This window comes from Bos indicus x Bos taurus, chromosome 19 (genome assembly GCF_003369695.1).
Source record: "Bos indicus x Bos taurus breed Angus x Brahman F1 hybrid chromosome 19, Bos_hybrid_MaternalHap_v2.0, whole genome shotgun sequence".
Taxonomy (NCBI): domain Eukaryota; kingdom Metazoa; phylum Chordata; class Mammalia; order Artiodactyla; family Bovidae; genus Bos; species Bos indicus x Bos taurus.
The window spans coordinates 29,084,901-29,100,582 of NC_040094.1; the positions used below are offsets into that span (position 1 = coordinate 29,084,901).

The 15,682-nt window shown below is 45.5% G+C and overlaps 1 protein-coding gene across 4 annotated transcripts in view; it reads left to right on the plus strand.

Annotated features, from left to right (window-relative positions):
- The window catches only part of NDEL1 (nudE neurodevelopment protein 1 like 1), a 52,013-nt gene extending 40,986 nt beyond the window's left edge, over positions 1–11,027 (plus strand). For 3 of the 4 annotated variants that reach the window (XM_027517790.1, XM_027517789.1, XM_027517791.1), the window contains exons 8-9: positions 2,103–2,254; positions 9,019–11,027. In XM_027517790.1, coding sequence (XP_027373591.1) covers positions 2,103–2,254; positions 9,019–9,112 — 246 coding nt within the window. In that variant the 3' untranslated portion in view covers positions 9,113–11,027. Of the gene's footprint in view, positions 1–2,102; positions 2,255–5,681; positions 5,717–9,018 lie in introns of all 4 variants that reach the window. The other variant, XM_027517792.1, reaches the window with a different exon arrangement.
- The last annotated feature ends 4,655 nt before the right edge of the window (positions 11,028–15,682 follow it).

The window sequence follows — 15,682 nt, forward strand, 5'->3', positions numbered from 1 at the left end:
TGGCCACCTAATGCAAAGAACTGACTCACTGGAAAAGACCCTGATGCTGGGAAAGATTGAAGGAGGGAGAAGGGGACGACAGAGGATGAGATGGTTGGATGGCATCACTGACTCAATGGACATGAGTTGGAGTAAACTCTGGGAGTTGGTGATGGACAGGGAGGCCTGGCGTGCTGCGGTTCATGGGGTTGCAAAGAGTTGGACACGATTGAGTGACTGAAGTGAACTGAACTGAATGTGTGATATATAAATGTTAGATATACATACTTTATATCTAATGTTTATATATCTAACATTTATATATTACACATTATACAATTTTTTTAACCTTAAAAGCAAAAATAAAAGCAGTTATTCTTTCCTTCTACCCTGGGTCTCTTTTTAACTTTCAGTTTGTCTCTTTCCTTCCCAGCCAAGCTTTTGAAAGCTCATTTCCGATGTATTTATTGTTAGTATTTGTGACGGCATACTTGCTCCCCAGCTAACCTCGTCTGGGCTCTTGTTTCCTGCTCACTCCGCTCAAATTGCTCATTGATGATCTCAGCGCTGTCAAATCCAGTGGATGCTGCTCTGTCCTCCTTCTACTTGAAATGTTCAGTACTGACTTTTTCTTGAAATGCCTACTTTCCTCTGCTCTTCTGATGATGTGTCATGTCTGCCTCGCGTCTTCCTGCCCATTCCTCTGTCATCTTGTTGCCCTTTCATCTGCCTGCCCTTTCAGTATTGACTTTACTCAGAGTAGTTCTGACCTTAATTTTCTGATTATCTCCTTCACAGCCATGATTTCATCTCCTACTTGGTGTGGATATTGTTTTAAATCTGATTTCTAGGCTATTGTTTTTGAGTGCCAGGCCCAGTACTTGTATTAGGTTGTCTCACTGATGCCTCAGATACAACTTGTACCTATTATATGATAGATCCTCATCTAATATATGAATGAATGTTTTGAATATAGGAAATTAATGGCTCTCAATTTTTACTGTGTATGTATCTGTTTAATAAGATGTGGAAAAAATGCTTATTTAGAGCTTATCCAACCTCTTTTCCTTCTTTTGGTATTTTACTGAGTCATGGTGCTGCTGTTTTAGGAAAGGAGAAGAGAAGGAAGTTTCAGTCTGTTTTTGTCGCTGTTTCTTAATAGCTCTTATTGAAATTATGGGAGGAGGGTTCTCAGGGTGAAGTATGTTAGCTGTGGATTTAATTTACCAGTGCATTCCAAATCCCTTAGTGTCAAGGATAATAGGATTGGAGTGTTTTTTTTTTTTTTGGAGTGTTCTTTGCCCTTTTTTTCCCTCATGGATTATAATCCTCTTCCTTCTCTCTCTTTTTTTGCAAGGAGAGGGGTTTGATTTGGCAAAATGGTTGTGGGAAGGGGGAGTTGGTGATATTTGTGTGTGATGGAAATTGATGAAAAACTTCTCTTCGTGTCATCTGTTGGTTTGTAGAGGCTGCCACTGGCCAGGTGTTGTGGTGACAGGTGCTAAGCAGGCACTCAGTTTAGAGGTAAATGCTAAAGGGCTGGCGTCACTTTCAAATGAATTATTTAATTATAGGCAGAGGGTATAGACGTTTTACAGTGTGCTCTCAGAAGCAGAATAGAATTTAACTTCACATGAGGCGTTGTAAATGCTCTTATCCATTCTGATACACTAGAAACTAACGTGAAGCCCTAAAGAAAGAATTGGCCACTTTAAAAAGTCCTCAATTGATGTTTCTGCGTTTTTTTGTAACGTTTGCTTCCAAAACATATGCACACACCCAACCAGCCAACTAACAGTCCAGAGGTCAGAGGGAAAACAGTGGATTAGGGCCAAGGGACCTGGGATCCATCTCTATCTACTGTGCCACATTTCTTTTAGTTGTAAGGTGAGAATTATATCTGTATCCCTCAATAATACCGAAGGATAAATATTCTGAGTTCATTAGAAAGGGAGCCAGCGTGAATATCCCCTCTTCCTACTAGAAATTGATAATGGCTTAAAAAGCCATCATTACCAACTGAGAGAATAAAGTTTGAGTCTTGAAATAGAAATGGTTTGAAATGCAGATTTTTATGTGCAGCTACTATTTTGACAACCTAATCATTCCTTCTTCCTTTTTAGGCTTTAGAATCCAAATTAGCAGCTTGCAGGAATTTTGCAAAGGACCAAGCATCACGAAAATCCTATATTTCAGGGAATGTTAACTGTGGGGTGATGAATAGCAATGGCACGAAGTTCTCTCGATCAGGGCACACGTCTTTCTTTGACAAAGGGTAAGTTTTGGAAATTCTACATGTTAATTTTTGGGTTCGTGAAGTTACATATTATTGAGTGAGTTTATTGAACTTCAAAAAGATAAACTCAGTTTGATGAATCTACCTGAATCTACCTGAATGAAGTGTTATCATTCAGATCTTTGGGGATGTGAAGTCTGTTATGTCTTCTAGTCCCCATAGAGTCTGTTGCCCTGGGAACCATGACTCTGAAGCTTCTGTCCTGGGAAGCAGACTTGTGAAAGGCAGCCAGGGATTAAAGATGAATGTGATATGGTCCTTGTGTTTTCTCAGGGTGCTTGCAGGATGGTAGACTATCTTGGCAAATATTTGCTAAGAGTAGAAGAGAACATGGTGATCACGTTATGTGTGAACTCTTCAACAAACCTACTGTCTGAAGATTTTAGAGAAAATATAAGACCACTGGATCAAGTAGAGTTTAGGACATAAAAAGTTTTGTAGGATGTGAAGATATTTTGGGGGGAATTGAGAATTAAAAAATTGTCATAAGATTAAAGCAGCAATACATTATTAATACAAAAAAATTTTTGGTGCAGAAAATATATAAAGTAAAAATACGTGTCATCTGTTTTCACACTATTTTTGCATCTTTACAGTTATTCATGTATTCATCTATACAGTTAAGCACGTAAAATCATCTTATGCATCTGCTCTGCTTTTAAAAACTTAGGAGATACCTTAAATACTGCTCGCAACATGCCTATGGTGACTGATACTGCCAGTAGCTTTCCGTGTCAGTACATATTGTTCTGCTTCAATTAAAGGAAAAAAAAAAAGAAAACCACAAAACGCTGCGTGGTTATATTGTTGTATGGGTGTGCCTTGGTCTAGGTAACTGGTTAGAGCCTGTGGTCTGGAATGCTGACCTTGTGACTTAAGGTGGCTGGCAGTGGAATTAGCAGCTGAGGCACCAGTGGTCTGTGTCTCTGCTTTGAGTTAGAGGGGCCATAGGTTCTTGTTCTGTGAAAACAATATAGAAATCTTCATAGTTACCTAAAGGAACTTATATTTTCTGCTTTCCTCAGTGACGGTGGTACATTTGTAGAGAACCTGATTTTTTTTAAAATTTATTTTATATTGGACTATGGCCGATTAACAATGTTGTGATAGTTTTAGGTGGACAGCAAAGGGACTGCACCATACATATACATACGTCCATTCTCCCCCAATGGAGAACCTGATTTGATACGTAGTCCACTCTGTAAGGAGAAGGCAATGGCACCCCACTCCAGTACTCTTGCCTAGAAAATCCCATGGATGGAGGAGCTTGGTTAAGCTGCAATCCATGGGGTAGCGAAGAGTTGGACACGACTGAGCTACTTCACTTTCACTTTTCACTTTCATGCATTGGAGAAGGAAATGGCAACCCACTCCAGTGTTCTTGCCTGGAGAATCCCAGGGATGGGGGAGCCTGGTGGGCTGCCGTCTATGGGGTCGCACAGAGTTGGACACAACTGAAGTGACTTAGCAGCAGCAACAACAGCAGCAGCCACTCTGTAAAGCTTTTTGTTGTTCGTCCTTGTGGAGTGGAGTATTCTGGTTTCTCTCTCTCCCTCAAGAATTCTACCTCAAAGTACGTGTATTTCATTAGGGAACATATTCTCAAATAATATATAAATCAGGGCTTTCTTTATACACATTTCATTAAAAGCCCATTCTAAAATATCAACATATAAATCAGAATTTTATTCTAACCATTGGGGCTCCCCAGTGGTGGTAGGAATAAAATTAATATTCCTTAGGTTTAGGAGTTTCAGGCAACCTTGAGGAGTGCCATTTTTCTACTATAATGGTACGTGTGAAATAAAAAGGTAGATATATTTACATTACAGGTGGCATTTCCCCAGAACAATACAGGGAAAGTTTAAGGAAGTCTTCATGAGGGTTGGAAGTAGTGCCTAATGATTTTTCCTGGAGCTTATGACTATTTCCAAACAGTAGTTATTTGTCTGTCTGGAATATTTCTTAATGGGCCGTGGGCCCCATGTGATGTGAGAACAGGCAAAACTGTAAATAGATTGGTCCGGCAGATGCCTTTGCAAAAAAATAGTCCTTAGAGCAGTCATGACGAAGGAGGCATAATATCATCAGTTCAGGCTCACCATTCTGTCTTCTTACCAGGGCAGTGATTGCCCAGAGAAGAACCCAGTCTAGGCAGATGGCAGAGGATTCAGGGTCACCTGAAACCAGGAGGGGCCCTGGGCACTGTGACAGAGCCCCTGAAGATCCTAGGTGTAGGATAGGCTTTATGTCCTGAACTGAACCTGGAAATATGCTTCTTGATAGAAATAGTTACAGATGGTGTTTAGAATTGTGGAGGACCTGATTAAATAGTACAGATTTTTAATTTTACTCTATTAACAATAAATATTTTTTGTGGTCTGGCCTTTTCTTAAGTGTTAGTTTGTGTAGTAAATAGATGGTATATGCACACTCAGATGTGAACCTGTTATTGCTTGAGTTGTGTGTATCTAGTTGCCGTCTTCCTGAGGATAACTCTTGTGTGGATTTTGCAGTGTTCTTCCTTCTTGATCCTTTGCTTTGATTCTGGCTTCTTTCTGGCCTGCCTGGCTTTTTACCTCTGGCCTTCCTTTCTGCTGACCTAGCAACTAGATAAAAACCATGATGGCTTATACCTGCTGCAAAAGGAAGGGGTAAATATCCCCACTCCCAGCTCCATTATTGCATCTGACTGGTTGAAAGAAAAAGTGCCAGTTCTGGTAGAAACGTAGCTTGTAGTTTCAGCGTGAGAAGAAGCTTTTCATTGGAGAAAAAGCTTTGGCTCCACAAGTTGCCTGGCATGCCTCTCACTCCTAAGGAGTCTGTCTGTGGCTCTGTTAACTGTAGTTTTCCTGGTGCTCCTAGGAGCCCACAGAACGTTGTTTGGGAGAGTTGGTTTGCATGCGTGTGCAAGTATGTGAGTGTACGTGTATGCACTGTACCCTCCTGCGTTCCACAGAATCCTCAGATGGGGTGAGTCTTGACCACATAAACATAAAGCCTTCTTGTTATATATTGCTTTATGGGTTCTGAAAATATTGTGTAAGTTCTGGTTAGTGGAAGGCTTCTTGGAGTCAGGATTTTATCTAGTCTGTGTTCATGTCACCAGTTCCTAAAATGTGGGTCACCGGGCCTGTTTCTCCGTGTTGCTCTGCTTCCTCCAACCTGTACCAGTTGTTCACATTGCTCATCCATAAAGACACTAGTTCACAGGTAGCACAGCTACTTGAGTTCCCCCCAAAATGTTCTTTTTCCTCCATAGCTTTTATTTAGTTTCTTATGCCCTAATTTTGTAAGCCAGTGTGATTTCTTTCAGGCTGTGTGTAGGTGAGTGTAGGCTAATTTTAGGGCATAGTGTGAAAATAGTATTGTGTTACTGTTTAATGTTTTTTCCTTTTTTTATTAGGCAAGAAAAAGTCATATTTCCCACGTTGTTCATGGGTAACTGCATTTGTTTGCTGTGCTCTCTTATTCTTAATCATGGTGTGTGGTGGAAGACGCATTCACATTAACAAACCGGGTTTACTAACTGCATGGGGCTGACTCTACTTTAACCAGCTTCCAGCCCATGAGTGAACTTTCAAGTTTTTGTTTGGTTTGACTGTGTACATTATTATTAGTTCAGCTGTGCAAACAAAAACGAGCAAATGGTAGTGGTCCTGGGGCGGTTGTGAATGGGCTGATGTACTCCTGTACAGGGTGCTGTAGAGAGGACGCCAGCAGTCTGGGGTGGGGGTCAGGGTCACTGCCAGGCTCTGGGACCACATTTGACTGCCTCCATGGGCCTGGGGTGCTTCCTGTTACCCCGTGTCTTCTGTTTTCTCAGCACGGGTGATAGTGGATTCTTGCTGTGTGGGGCCTCTCCTCTGCTCATGCTTGTGTTCCCCAGGAAAGTGGAGTGGTAGCTGGGGACATGTGTGTAAAATCTACCTTCCTTTTGGGGAACGTATGTTTCAGTCTGCAGGGCCTGGGCTGAGGACTGGAGCTGTGCTGGGCTTCCATTTCTCCTTCTAACTGGATGGACGGGTCTGGAGTTGGCCTGTCTGCTCTCCTGAACTAGCTGTAGCGCCTCTGTTCCTTTTCTCTCCTGCCCTCTCAGGTGAACTGTCCTTACTCTGGCAGATTTAGTCCCCAGGCTTTATCTATATTGTGTTAATTTTATTGTCCTTCTGACCAGCTTCTAAACCCTTCTTTTAGTTCTTCTGTTGCCATTTACAACTGACCTTCATTCCTTGTCTTAGCTGAGTTTTCTATTTTTCAGACTCTTAAACTAGATTTTTATGGTAAGATCATGAAATTTCATAGCTTTTGGAACCCTTTTTACATAGATGATTCCCAGATCTGTATCTCCATCCTTGCCCATTCTTTCTCTCTTTGGTCCTGTGTTGTCCACTGGGACATTTCCCTTCAGCTTTTTTGCTGCTCCCTGAGACCAAATGTGGTGAGTATGGAGGTGTTTCTTCTCTCAGAAACCTTTCCTCATTGCACACTTTGCAGTTCCCTCAAGGGACTTCACCAGACTGAGAATTCTCCCTCTGGGTTCAGCTTCCTTCTGGTCTTTTAGTAACTTCTTGACTCAGAGAGGTCCTAGGGAGGACCCTGTTGGATTGTTGTTCTCTCTTCCACCCAACTTTCAAAGTCAGAATTCCCATTTCCAGCCACACAGGGAAGCTATTTAACTTAGTTTCTTGGTTTCTTTTCGTATTTTGGATTGCACTGTGTATTTTTCCTATTAGAGCTGACCTGTATTGGGAGCACCAAGTTGGTTGCGCATGGAGCTTCTCGGACGTCCTTGGGTGGGAGGAGGCTGGGAAAGGATGCTGGCCTGGGTATGCGGAGGCAGGTTGTGGGCCCAGGTCCCCAGTGACAGGCTCACGGGGTGAGCTTGGTGAACAGTGGACCTTCTGTTTTTATTTCCTTGGCAATATAACAGTGGGGATGAACTTGACATTCTTTAAAGGTCCATTACGCTTGAAAATGCAGAAAGCTCAGTTCTAAACCTACATGTGGAGCCATCCTCAAATTTGCTGCTTTTGCCTGCCCTGTGGAACAGGGGTCAGGTTCTTCTTGGTACCCAGCAGTGCTTCCTTCTGCCAAGTTTTGGGGGCTGTCTCTAGCCATGCCTGCTGCCATGCTCTGACAGGCTGGGAATCTGATGGTCAGTGTTCAGGGCTGAAGCTCTTTGTGAGGCCGTCTAGTTCTCCCTGAGGTTCTAGAAGAGGCAGGCATCGGGGCTCGGGGACCAGGCAGACAAATGACAGACAAATGGCTGCTTCTGCGAGCGCAACAATGGCATATAGAGTCTCTGTCCCCAGAAAAGAGGGACAGGCACTTACTCTTGGGAGGATGGAGAGGGATAATTTCAAGTTTTCAAATGTGATGAAGCTCAAAGATCAGACCTCCCCAGCCCAAAGAGAAGAGAAAATTCTGAATGCATCGCTGAGGTGGGGAGAGAACCCTTGTCAGAGCCCCTCCTATTGCTCTTCCCCTGTGTGGGAGGCTTGATTTCCAACTGGAAATCTACACTCAGGTTAGTTTCTTCAGATGTGAACTGTTTCTTCAGAGTAGTCAAGGGTCATTAGTCCAGTCTCTTTGCATGCCTGTTTCTCCATGAGATTACCCTCACCTCCGCAGTGTATGAAACCGTCATCTTGGTGGTGAATGTGTGTCTGTGTTTTGTTTTGTTTAAGAGAATCTCTGTCCATGAGTCTATATATTCAACTCCCCGGGCCCCTCAGATGACTAGGCCAGTGCGGACAGTGGTGGGCATGTGTGGGGCAGTCGGACCCTTGCAGTTGGCTGCATCTCCCAGGCTGTGAATGAGACCCATTTCCCTAGGAAGTTTTTCAGTATGGAAGGGCTGCAGTGGCTTCCTGAGAGGGGTTCCAGGCCTTGCACTCACTCCCTCACGCCTTCCTGCGGCTGCACTGCCAGGTGGCTGGGGCGGGGCAGGGTCCTGGCTGTGGGCACTTGTGTGGGCGGGGCTGGTGTCTCCTGAGCCTGCAGAGAAGCCTCCCCATCTGGCTTGCTTGCTGAACCATCTAAAAAAGTTATTTTTCTCCCCCTTATTTAAGATATTCATGTACATTGTAGGAGATTTGGAAAACAAAAAAAGTACAAAGTAGTAGATAAAATTTACCCACAACTCAGAGGGAAGAAAAGTAACTACTGTTAAATTTTCCTTTTATGATATATGTGAGTGTGTGTGTATGAGTGCCCGCATCCTCACACATTCTAGATTTAGCTCTGTGGATAGCAATGTCTAGCTATATAAGGGGTTATAGCCCAGAACGTATGCTGTTAATTATTTTCTTCATATTGTTGAGCATATCCAGTTCGGTAACCTCCTGCTTTTTCCACCTAGCATTAATTGCATTTGGAATATTTTCCATGCTGTTAAGAACTCTGAAATGTATTTTTAAAGGCTGTGCAATATTTCACTGGTTGTACCCTTCTTAGCTGGTTCCCTACTGGTAGACATTTAACCTGCTCTGTTGGGAAGTGAGTCAGGGCTGCAGCCACCATGGCCAGTGTGATGAGGTTGCCGGGAAGAGAGTCATCCCATTGCTGTGGCACTGTGGGGTGCTCAATGCCGTGCTCTCCTTTGGGCCATCAGGATTCTCCTTGGGGCCAGGAAGAGGAATAGTTGTAGAGAGCAGATGAATTATGCTGTGTGTCGAGTGATTTTAAATGACACTGTCTTTCTCTTCTCCTTCCCTTCTCTGCTCTGGTCACTCCCACAGGGCAGTAAACGGCTTTGACCCGGCTCCTCCTCCTCCTGGTCTGGGCTCCTCGCGCCCGTCATCAGCACCGGGTATGCTGCCGCTCAGTGTGTGAGTGCCCGGCCTCCAGCTGGGGGCTCCTGCCCCACTCCAAGCACCAGGACACCCACGCCTCACCCCTCGGTGCCTGGGCCCAGCTCGTGCCCCTCCGCCCGCCTCCCCACGGCTGGCAGAGGGCAGGCTGCATGCAGTGGCGGCTGCTGGGCCCGGTCCGGCTCCAGGACTCTGCGCGATATCAATACTGGCTATTTTCTCTTCTCGCCGTAGTGCCGTTGGTTTCACATGATTGCACTTTTGTGGGTCACAAGGTGATACATGCGTGTATTACTCGGTCACTGGATGCAGAAGTACCCATTCATCACAGCATCTCCTAGCCCCGCCCTGCTGTACTGATAGGATTTAGTTGTGTTTAGGACATTGCAGATCTTCTAGAAGTTCTTCCCCAAATCAGGTCAACTTGTGGTCTCCTCCTGAGCTCCCAGCCAAGCGTCTCCAGTGCTGATGATCATGTGTTCCCCCCACCCCCCCAGGTTGGGCCTGTGGCTGGTGAAGAGTCAGGAAGGCCACTGAACTAGGGAGCATTTTCTGCACCTTCTGGTTTTACTTTCTCAGTTACCATTCCATAGACTTGCCTCCCCAAGCAGCCACAAAGGCCCGTCTGAGATAGCAGGAGCTTTGGGGCCTGGGTGCTCTCAGGGCTGGGCCCTGCTGTCTCCTCCTCCACTGCCTCAGACTTGGGGGAGGGGGTGGCGGCCGCCCCCTCGGCAGCTCTCTGGTCCTTCAGTGAAATGACATCTTCAGAGCGCTTTTGTTTTGTCTCCGGAGGGCCTGTCCTGTTGTGTCAGGAAGGGTTGCGTGGCCTGATTCCAGGGGCCGGCTGGCGCCAGCTCCGGGGGGCAGACTGACCATAAGTGGTCCTCCCTGTGCATCCTTTGATTACTCTCATGCTGCATTTACTGTTTACATTTGTTTTATTGTACATAGGTTTGTAAACATTATCGCCTAAGATATTTGTATATAACTTGGGCTTTGTAGCTTTTATTTATTCAGAACTCATATGGCATGTTAAAGACTTAACAATGGTGTCCTACTCCGGGCAGCTGTATAGGGTCATCATGTGGTTAAAAAAAATACTTCCCCTCAAAAAAAATCTTTTAATGTGGAAACAATAAATTTCACAGAAAAAAAAAAAAGGATTGAGGTTGCTTTATTGGGTTTCTGCCATCCTGCGAGAGAACAGCTGGAGTGGCAAAGCCAGGTTCCAAGTTCATTTCTGTTCTGACACAGGGCACAGGATGGACAGCAGCCACAGAACCGGGCATAGAAAATTCTTGCGGCCTCATGATGTGTTTAATGTGCTGAGCAGATGTCTTCATGCTGATTTTTATCTTTCTTTTTTTTTAATTGAAGTATGGCCCAATTTTACACAAATTGCAGATATACAGTATTGTGGTTCATGGTTTTTAAAAGTTATATTCCATTAATAGTTACAGTAGAATACAGGCTGTATTCCCTGTGTTGTACAATACGCCCTTGTGGCTAATTTATTCCTCAGGATGACTCTGGTTTCTGCTCTTAGCTGTGATTTCCGGGAGCAGCCTGAGAATGGCCCTGGCCCTGTGCAGACCTCTGGCAGGAAGGGCCTGGACTTTGGAGACGACTTGCTAAGTCCTGGAGTAACTGCAGTGGGTCCAGGAGACTGGTCCTCTTGTTGGACTGCCTTTCACAAAACGTGCTGGTATTCTGGGATCAGAGGTTACTTGGGTCTGGGCTTCTCTCCTCATCCCTTGATAGAACTTGAGGAACAAGTAAACTCGGGGGGTCTGTATGACTGTGTCAGATTCTGAGCTCCGCTTATAACAAAGAGCATAAACAGAATCGTTTTTGTCATTTAAAAACTATATGTAAATGAAAACTAAGTGATTCCGGTTTCTAAGTGAATAAACATTGAGGTGTAGGATACATTAAAATATTTTTCTTCTCTCTGTCAGTTCGCCGGCAGGAATAGCTTCTCTGAGTTCCTGGAGATTTTGTCATAAGCTGACCCACAAGAGATGCTCGCTCGTATGTGTGTGTGTGTCCGTGCGTGCGTGCGTGTGTGCTCTGCCCAGCCCTGCTGGCTGAGTTGAGAACTCCAAGCGTCTCACCGACAGGCAGTCTCCCAGCCTCTCTCCCAGCCATCATGGAAGGGCTGGATGAGGTCAGAGGTGTCAGACCTCTGTCTCTATGCAGGAGCCCCAGATCTAAAGCACAACACACAGAGCTGCTCTAGTTAAAGCGAAGATGAGTTCTGGAGCTTGAATCCTTGTCCCTGGCTCCCCAGCGATGTCTTGGTTCCTCCCCAGCTGTGGACTCCTGGGATCATCTCACCAGACGGCTGTCAGCTGTTACTCAGGCAACGGCTGGGAGTGGGGCCTGTGTGTTGTTCTCTGATGTCACCACTTTTGCTTTGGGTCCAGGAGAGCACAGGCCAGGTCCGTGAAAGCATGGTGGAGTAGGCTGCCTGGCTCACCTTGTGGGGGTGGAGTGGGAACTCCCTTGAAGTTCTGGTTTTGTTACAACTGCAGCACCGTTGGCATATGACCCCCTGAGGAAGCTGCTTGATTCCCTGGGCTTCTTTCAGCTTTCCAGGTCTTCCTCCACTTACAGTCGGACAATGTTCTGATAAATCCATTCATTGTAAATTGAAAATGCATTTACTACATCTAACCCCCTGACCATCACAGCTTAGCCCTGTCTACCTTAAACACGCTCAGAACATTTGAATTAGCCTACAATTGGGCAAAATCATCTAATACAAAGCCTGATAATAAAGTGTTGACTGTCGTATATAATTGATTGAATACTGTACTGAAAGTGAAAAATGGAACGGTCATCTGGGTGCAGAACGGTTGCCGTCATATCTATCATGTGGCTGACTGGGAATTGCCCTGCCAGTGTTGAGTGAGAGGATAGCACCGTGTATCGCTAGCCTGGGAGAAGATGAAAATCTAAAATTCAAAGTGTGGTTTCTGTTGAGTGTTTGCTTTTGCATCATGGTAGAGTCAAAAAATCTTTAAGTCAGACCATTATAAGTCAGTGACCGTTTGTATCTGGCTCACGATGCTGCTTTGTACATGCTCATAGAGAGCCATTGCTTCCTGGTCTGAAAGATCTGCGTATTTGCCTGTCTCCTTTATCTCCTCTGAGTGGGCCCTCCTCCTAGTGCTGCAGGATTGCCTGTGTGTGCCGCTCTCACTGAAACCTCCAGGAATGAGCCCTCCCCCCGGGGCTGGTTCCATGTGGTGGTCTCCCCCATGTGGGCGTGGAGGGGCTGAGCTTCCCGGTGGCCAAGGACAGCTTCTTGCCTCCAGGTATTTTCATCTCACTGCTCAATCCCATCCCTTGCTCCTGAAACTTCGCAGTCCTGCTAGGTGCCAGAGCTGGGGTGTGGAGTCACCAGTGAGGTGAGGGAGAGCTATATACTGTGACCCGGGAGCGGGATGAGCTGGTTTTTCCTCAGTTTACAGAAGGGAAAGCAGGCCCAGGGTTTAGGTGACTGGCCTGAGCTCACACAGCTGGTTCATGGGAAAGCCAGGTTTGGAAGGGGGCCCAGTGTCCTTTTCTGCTGTTTACCACTTCATCAGACTGGAGGCTTCGCTGGTCTTGACTCTGACTTGTGTCTCAGGAGGTGAGCTGATTCTGAACGCTCGTAAATGATGCTCAAGGGGGCAGCAGCAGGAGCACAGTGGCTCATGGCTCATCCATGCGCCTCTTCTCCCTGTGTCAGTTGGTGTTGGCTTTGTTTCTCTCAGAGGCTGCCTTGGAGCTGCCATTAGCATCTTCTGAGAGCCATGGTGGAAGCTGGCACTTGTGGGGAAGGGGACGTGAGGACATGACCTTGGGTGGAGCAGTGGCTTCAGAGACAGCCTGTATCCAGGGAGTATCCAGCTTGGCCGCTGGTGGGAACAGGGCCCGAGGGAGATGGGCCCAGGCTGTCAGTTGTCTGCATTGTTTGCCCAGATGATGCTAAGAAGTCTTTTCTATGTTCTTTTACTTCATGGATTGTTTTTCTCTCTGTATCTGCCTCAAAATTTGAAGCAAATTGAGGGCACTAGCTTGGCCTTTGAAATATAAATGTGTTACTTGATTTTTTTAAAAAAATGAGAGTGGAGGCAGGAGGCATCTTTGTAAGTCATGTTCCTGTGACTTAGAGCATCTTATCTGAAAACTGGTCCCGTGGCTGTTAAAAATATACACGGGGATGTGTGTGTTAGTCACTTAGTCGTGTCCTACTTTTTGAGACCCATGGACTGTCGCCCACCAGGCTCCTCTGTCCATGGGATTCTCCAGGCAAGAAATACAGTAGCCCTTAAAAATTTTTTTTTATAATTTCATTTTTGGCTGTGCTGGGTCTTTGTTGCTGCTCATGAACTTTTCTCTACTCTTCACTGCGGTGCACGAGCTCTAAGGCGTGCAGGCTGCAGTAGTTGCGGCACGTGGCTCAGTAGTTGCGGCTCTCACACTCTAGAGCGCAGGCTCAGGAGTTGTGGTACATGGGCTTCGTTGCTCTGCAGCATGAGGGATCCTCCCAGATCGGAGATTGAACTTGTGTCTCCTCCATTGGCGGGCAGAGTGTTTACCACCGAGCCACCAGGGAAGCTCCTTCTTTTGATTTTAAGGAGGAAAAGTCTCTAGTAATATTAATGTAACAGGCTTCTTATGTAAGATAAGCCCACATGAAGAGGAGGCCAATTTGAAAACAGGACAAAGCTTATGGTGTTGGTGTTCTGCACGTGGGGTAATACTTTACTTTGCTGCTCGCCTGCACCCACAAGAGTTAATGTTTCCTGTCAGCTCTGAAGTCTTCACCAAGGGAAGCTGAACAGATGTTTCACTTGTTCACTTGTGGGGTGTTTTAAAGTTTGCTGCCCCTGTTAATATAGGGGAGATCCTGCCCGGATCATGGTTTGCAGGTGGAGGCCTGGGATAAGGGTGCTGGGCTGGCAGGCCTGGGCAGGTTTTCTGGCACATGCCTGGATCAGCAGTGATGTCATGTGAGGCTCAGAGCCTGAATTACCCTCTGTAAGTTTTGACTCAATCTAACAACGTGTGATAAGCTGTAACAACTCGTCTGTGGTAGTAAGAACAAAGTCAGTCTCAGTAGCACTAATACAAACGTCTGCTGGTGGGGGAATGGAGTGGTTAGGATAACTGCTCAGCTGGACAAGTGACCACGGAGCCACTGACCTGTAAGTCATGCTCATCCGTGCATCAATAAGAAAAGGACACAAAATCGATGAACATGCAGTTGCAGCTTTCTAAAACAGAAGTGAAGCGAAAAGATGGGACTAGTTTTACTCTGTGGATTCTAAATTTGCCTGTAAAGTGGCCCAAATTTTTTAAAAATTGAAGTCACGGGACTGATTTTCTTTCACTGAAGACATGTGCTAGGAGTTGTGAGATCTGAGTAAGTAGCACAAAGCAGGGGCTCCCTGGACCTGCCAGGTGACTGGGCTGAGGCCTCCTTGGGGAAATTTTGCCACGCAGATGCCCTTAGGTTCCACCACAGAACTGCCTAGTGAGGAGAGTTCTGTATTTCATAGACGCTGAAGTGCCAGCAATTATAAGACACACCTTTATTTTGTAAAGCAGTAGGAAAAGTGTGCAATTGTAACTATGAAAATGCTTATTATTAAGACTTTGTATTTAAATTTGTTTAGCTGTGCTTTGTTGCTGCATGGGGTTTCTCCAGTTGTGGAGCGTGGGCTTCTCATTGCGGTGGCTTCTCGTTGCAGAGCACGGGCTCTAGAGCTCAGGTTTCAGTAGGGGCTTTGCTGCTCCACAGAATTTGGAATCTTCCTGGATCAGGGATCAAACACATTGTCTCCTACATTGGCAAGCGGATCCTTATCCACTGAGCTGCTGGCAAAGCCCCAAGACTTTGTATTTATTTAAAGAGCCCTTCTAGACTTCTTTATGCAGATTTTCATCATATCACACTTATTTAATTCATGTACAGAAAGGAAAATGTGAGACATACTCCTAGACTTCACATTGTAATTCCAACGTTCTGAATTGTGTCTTGACCCAAGTGGTCCTTGTACATGTTTTCCTGAGCAATGTCGTCCTCTGTGGCATGGTGAGCACTGGCCATGCAGCTCTGCTCTGCTGCTGGCTCCAGAACTTTCTTCTAAGCTGCTGATACTCTTACTACAAGATCTGGTGCTGGGCTTTAATGACCTCACCAGGAGTCAGGCAATGACAACCACATGACAGCTGCCACCTCCTGAAGGTGATTGTGGGGCGCCTGAATTTACACACGTGAGAACAGGAGCATCTCAGCTTCCATATGGTATGGTCCTTGATGGAGGCAGCACTCTGCTCGGATGTCCCAGTCAGATCCAGTGTTTAATAGTCTGATTATGTCACATTACATCTTGAGTAAGCTTCACAACATCCAGTTAGTGGGCATGGAGTCCATTATTGGGCTTCTTTGAAAAAATAAACAGGCCTCACTGCTGTAGTGCATCAAACGTGAGTTTGTAGTCTTGGTTTAAGGCTTGGGGACAGGATCATACTTGTACATGTGGTACACAGACGCTGTAATTATGGTAATCATACTTTGTGTGGTACATGAATGCTA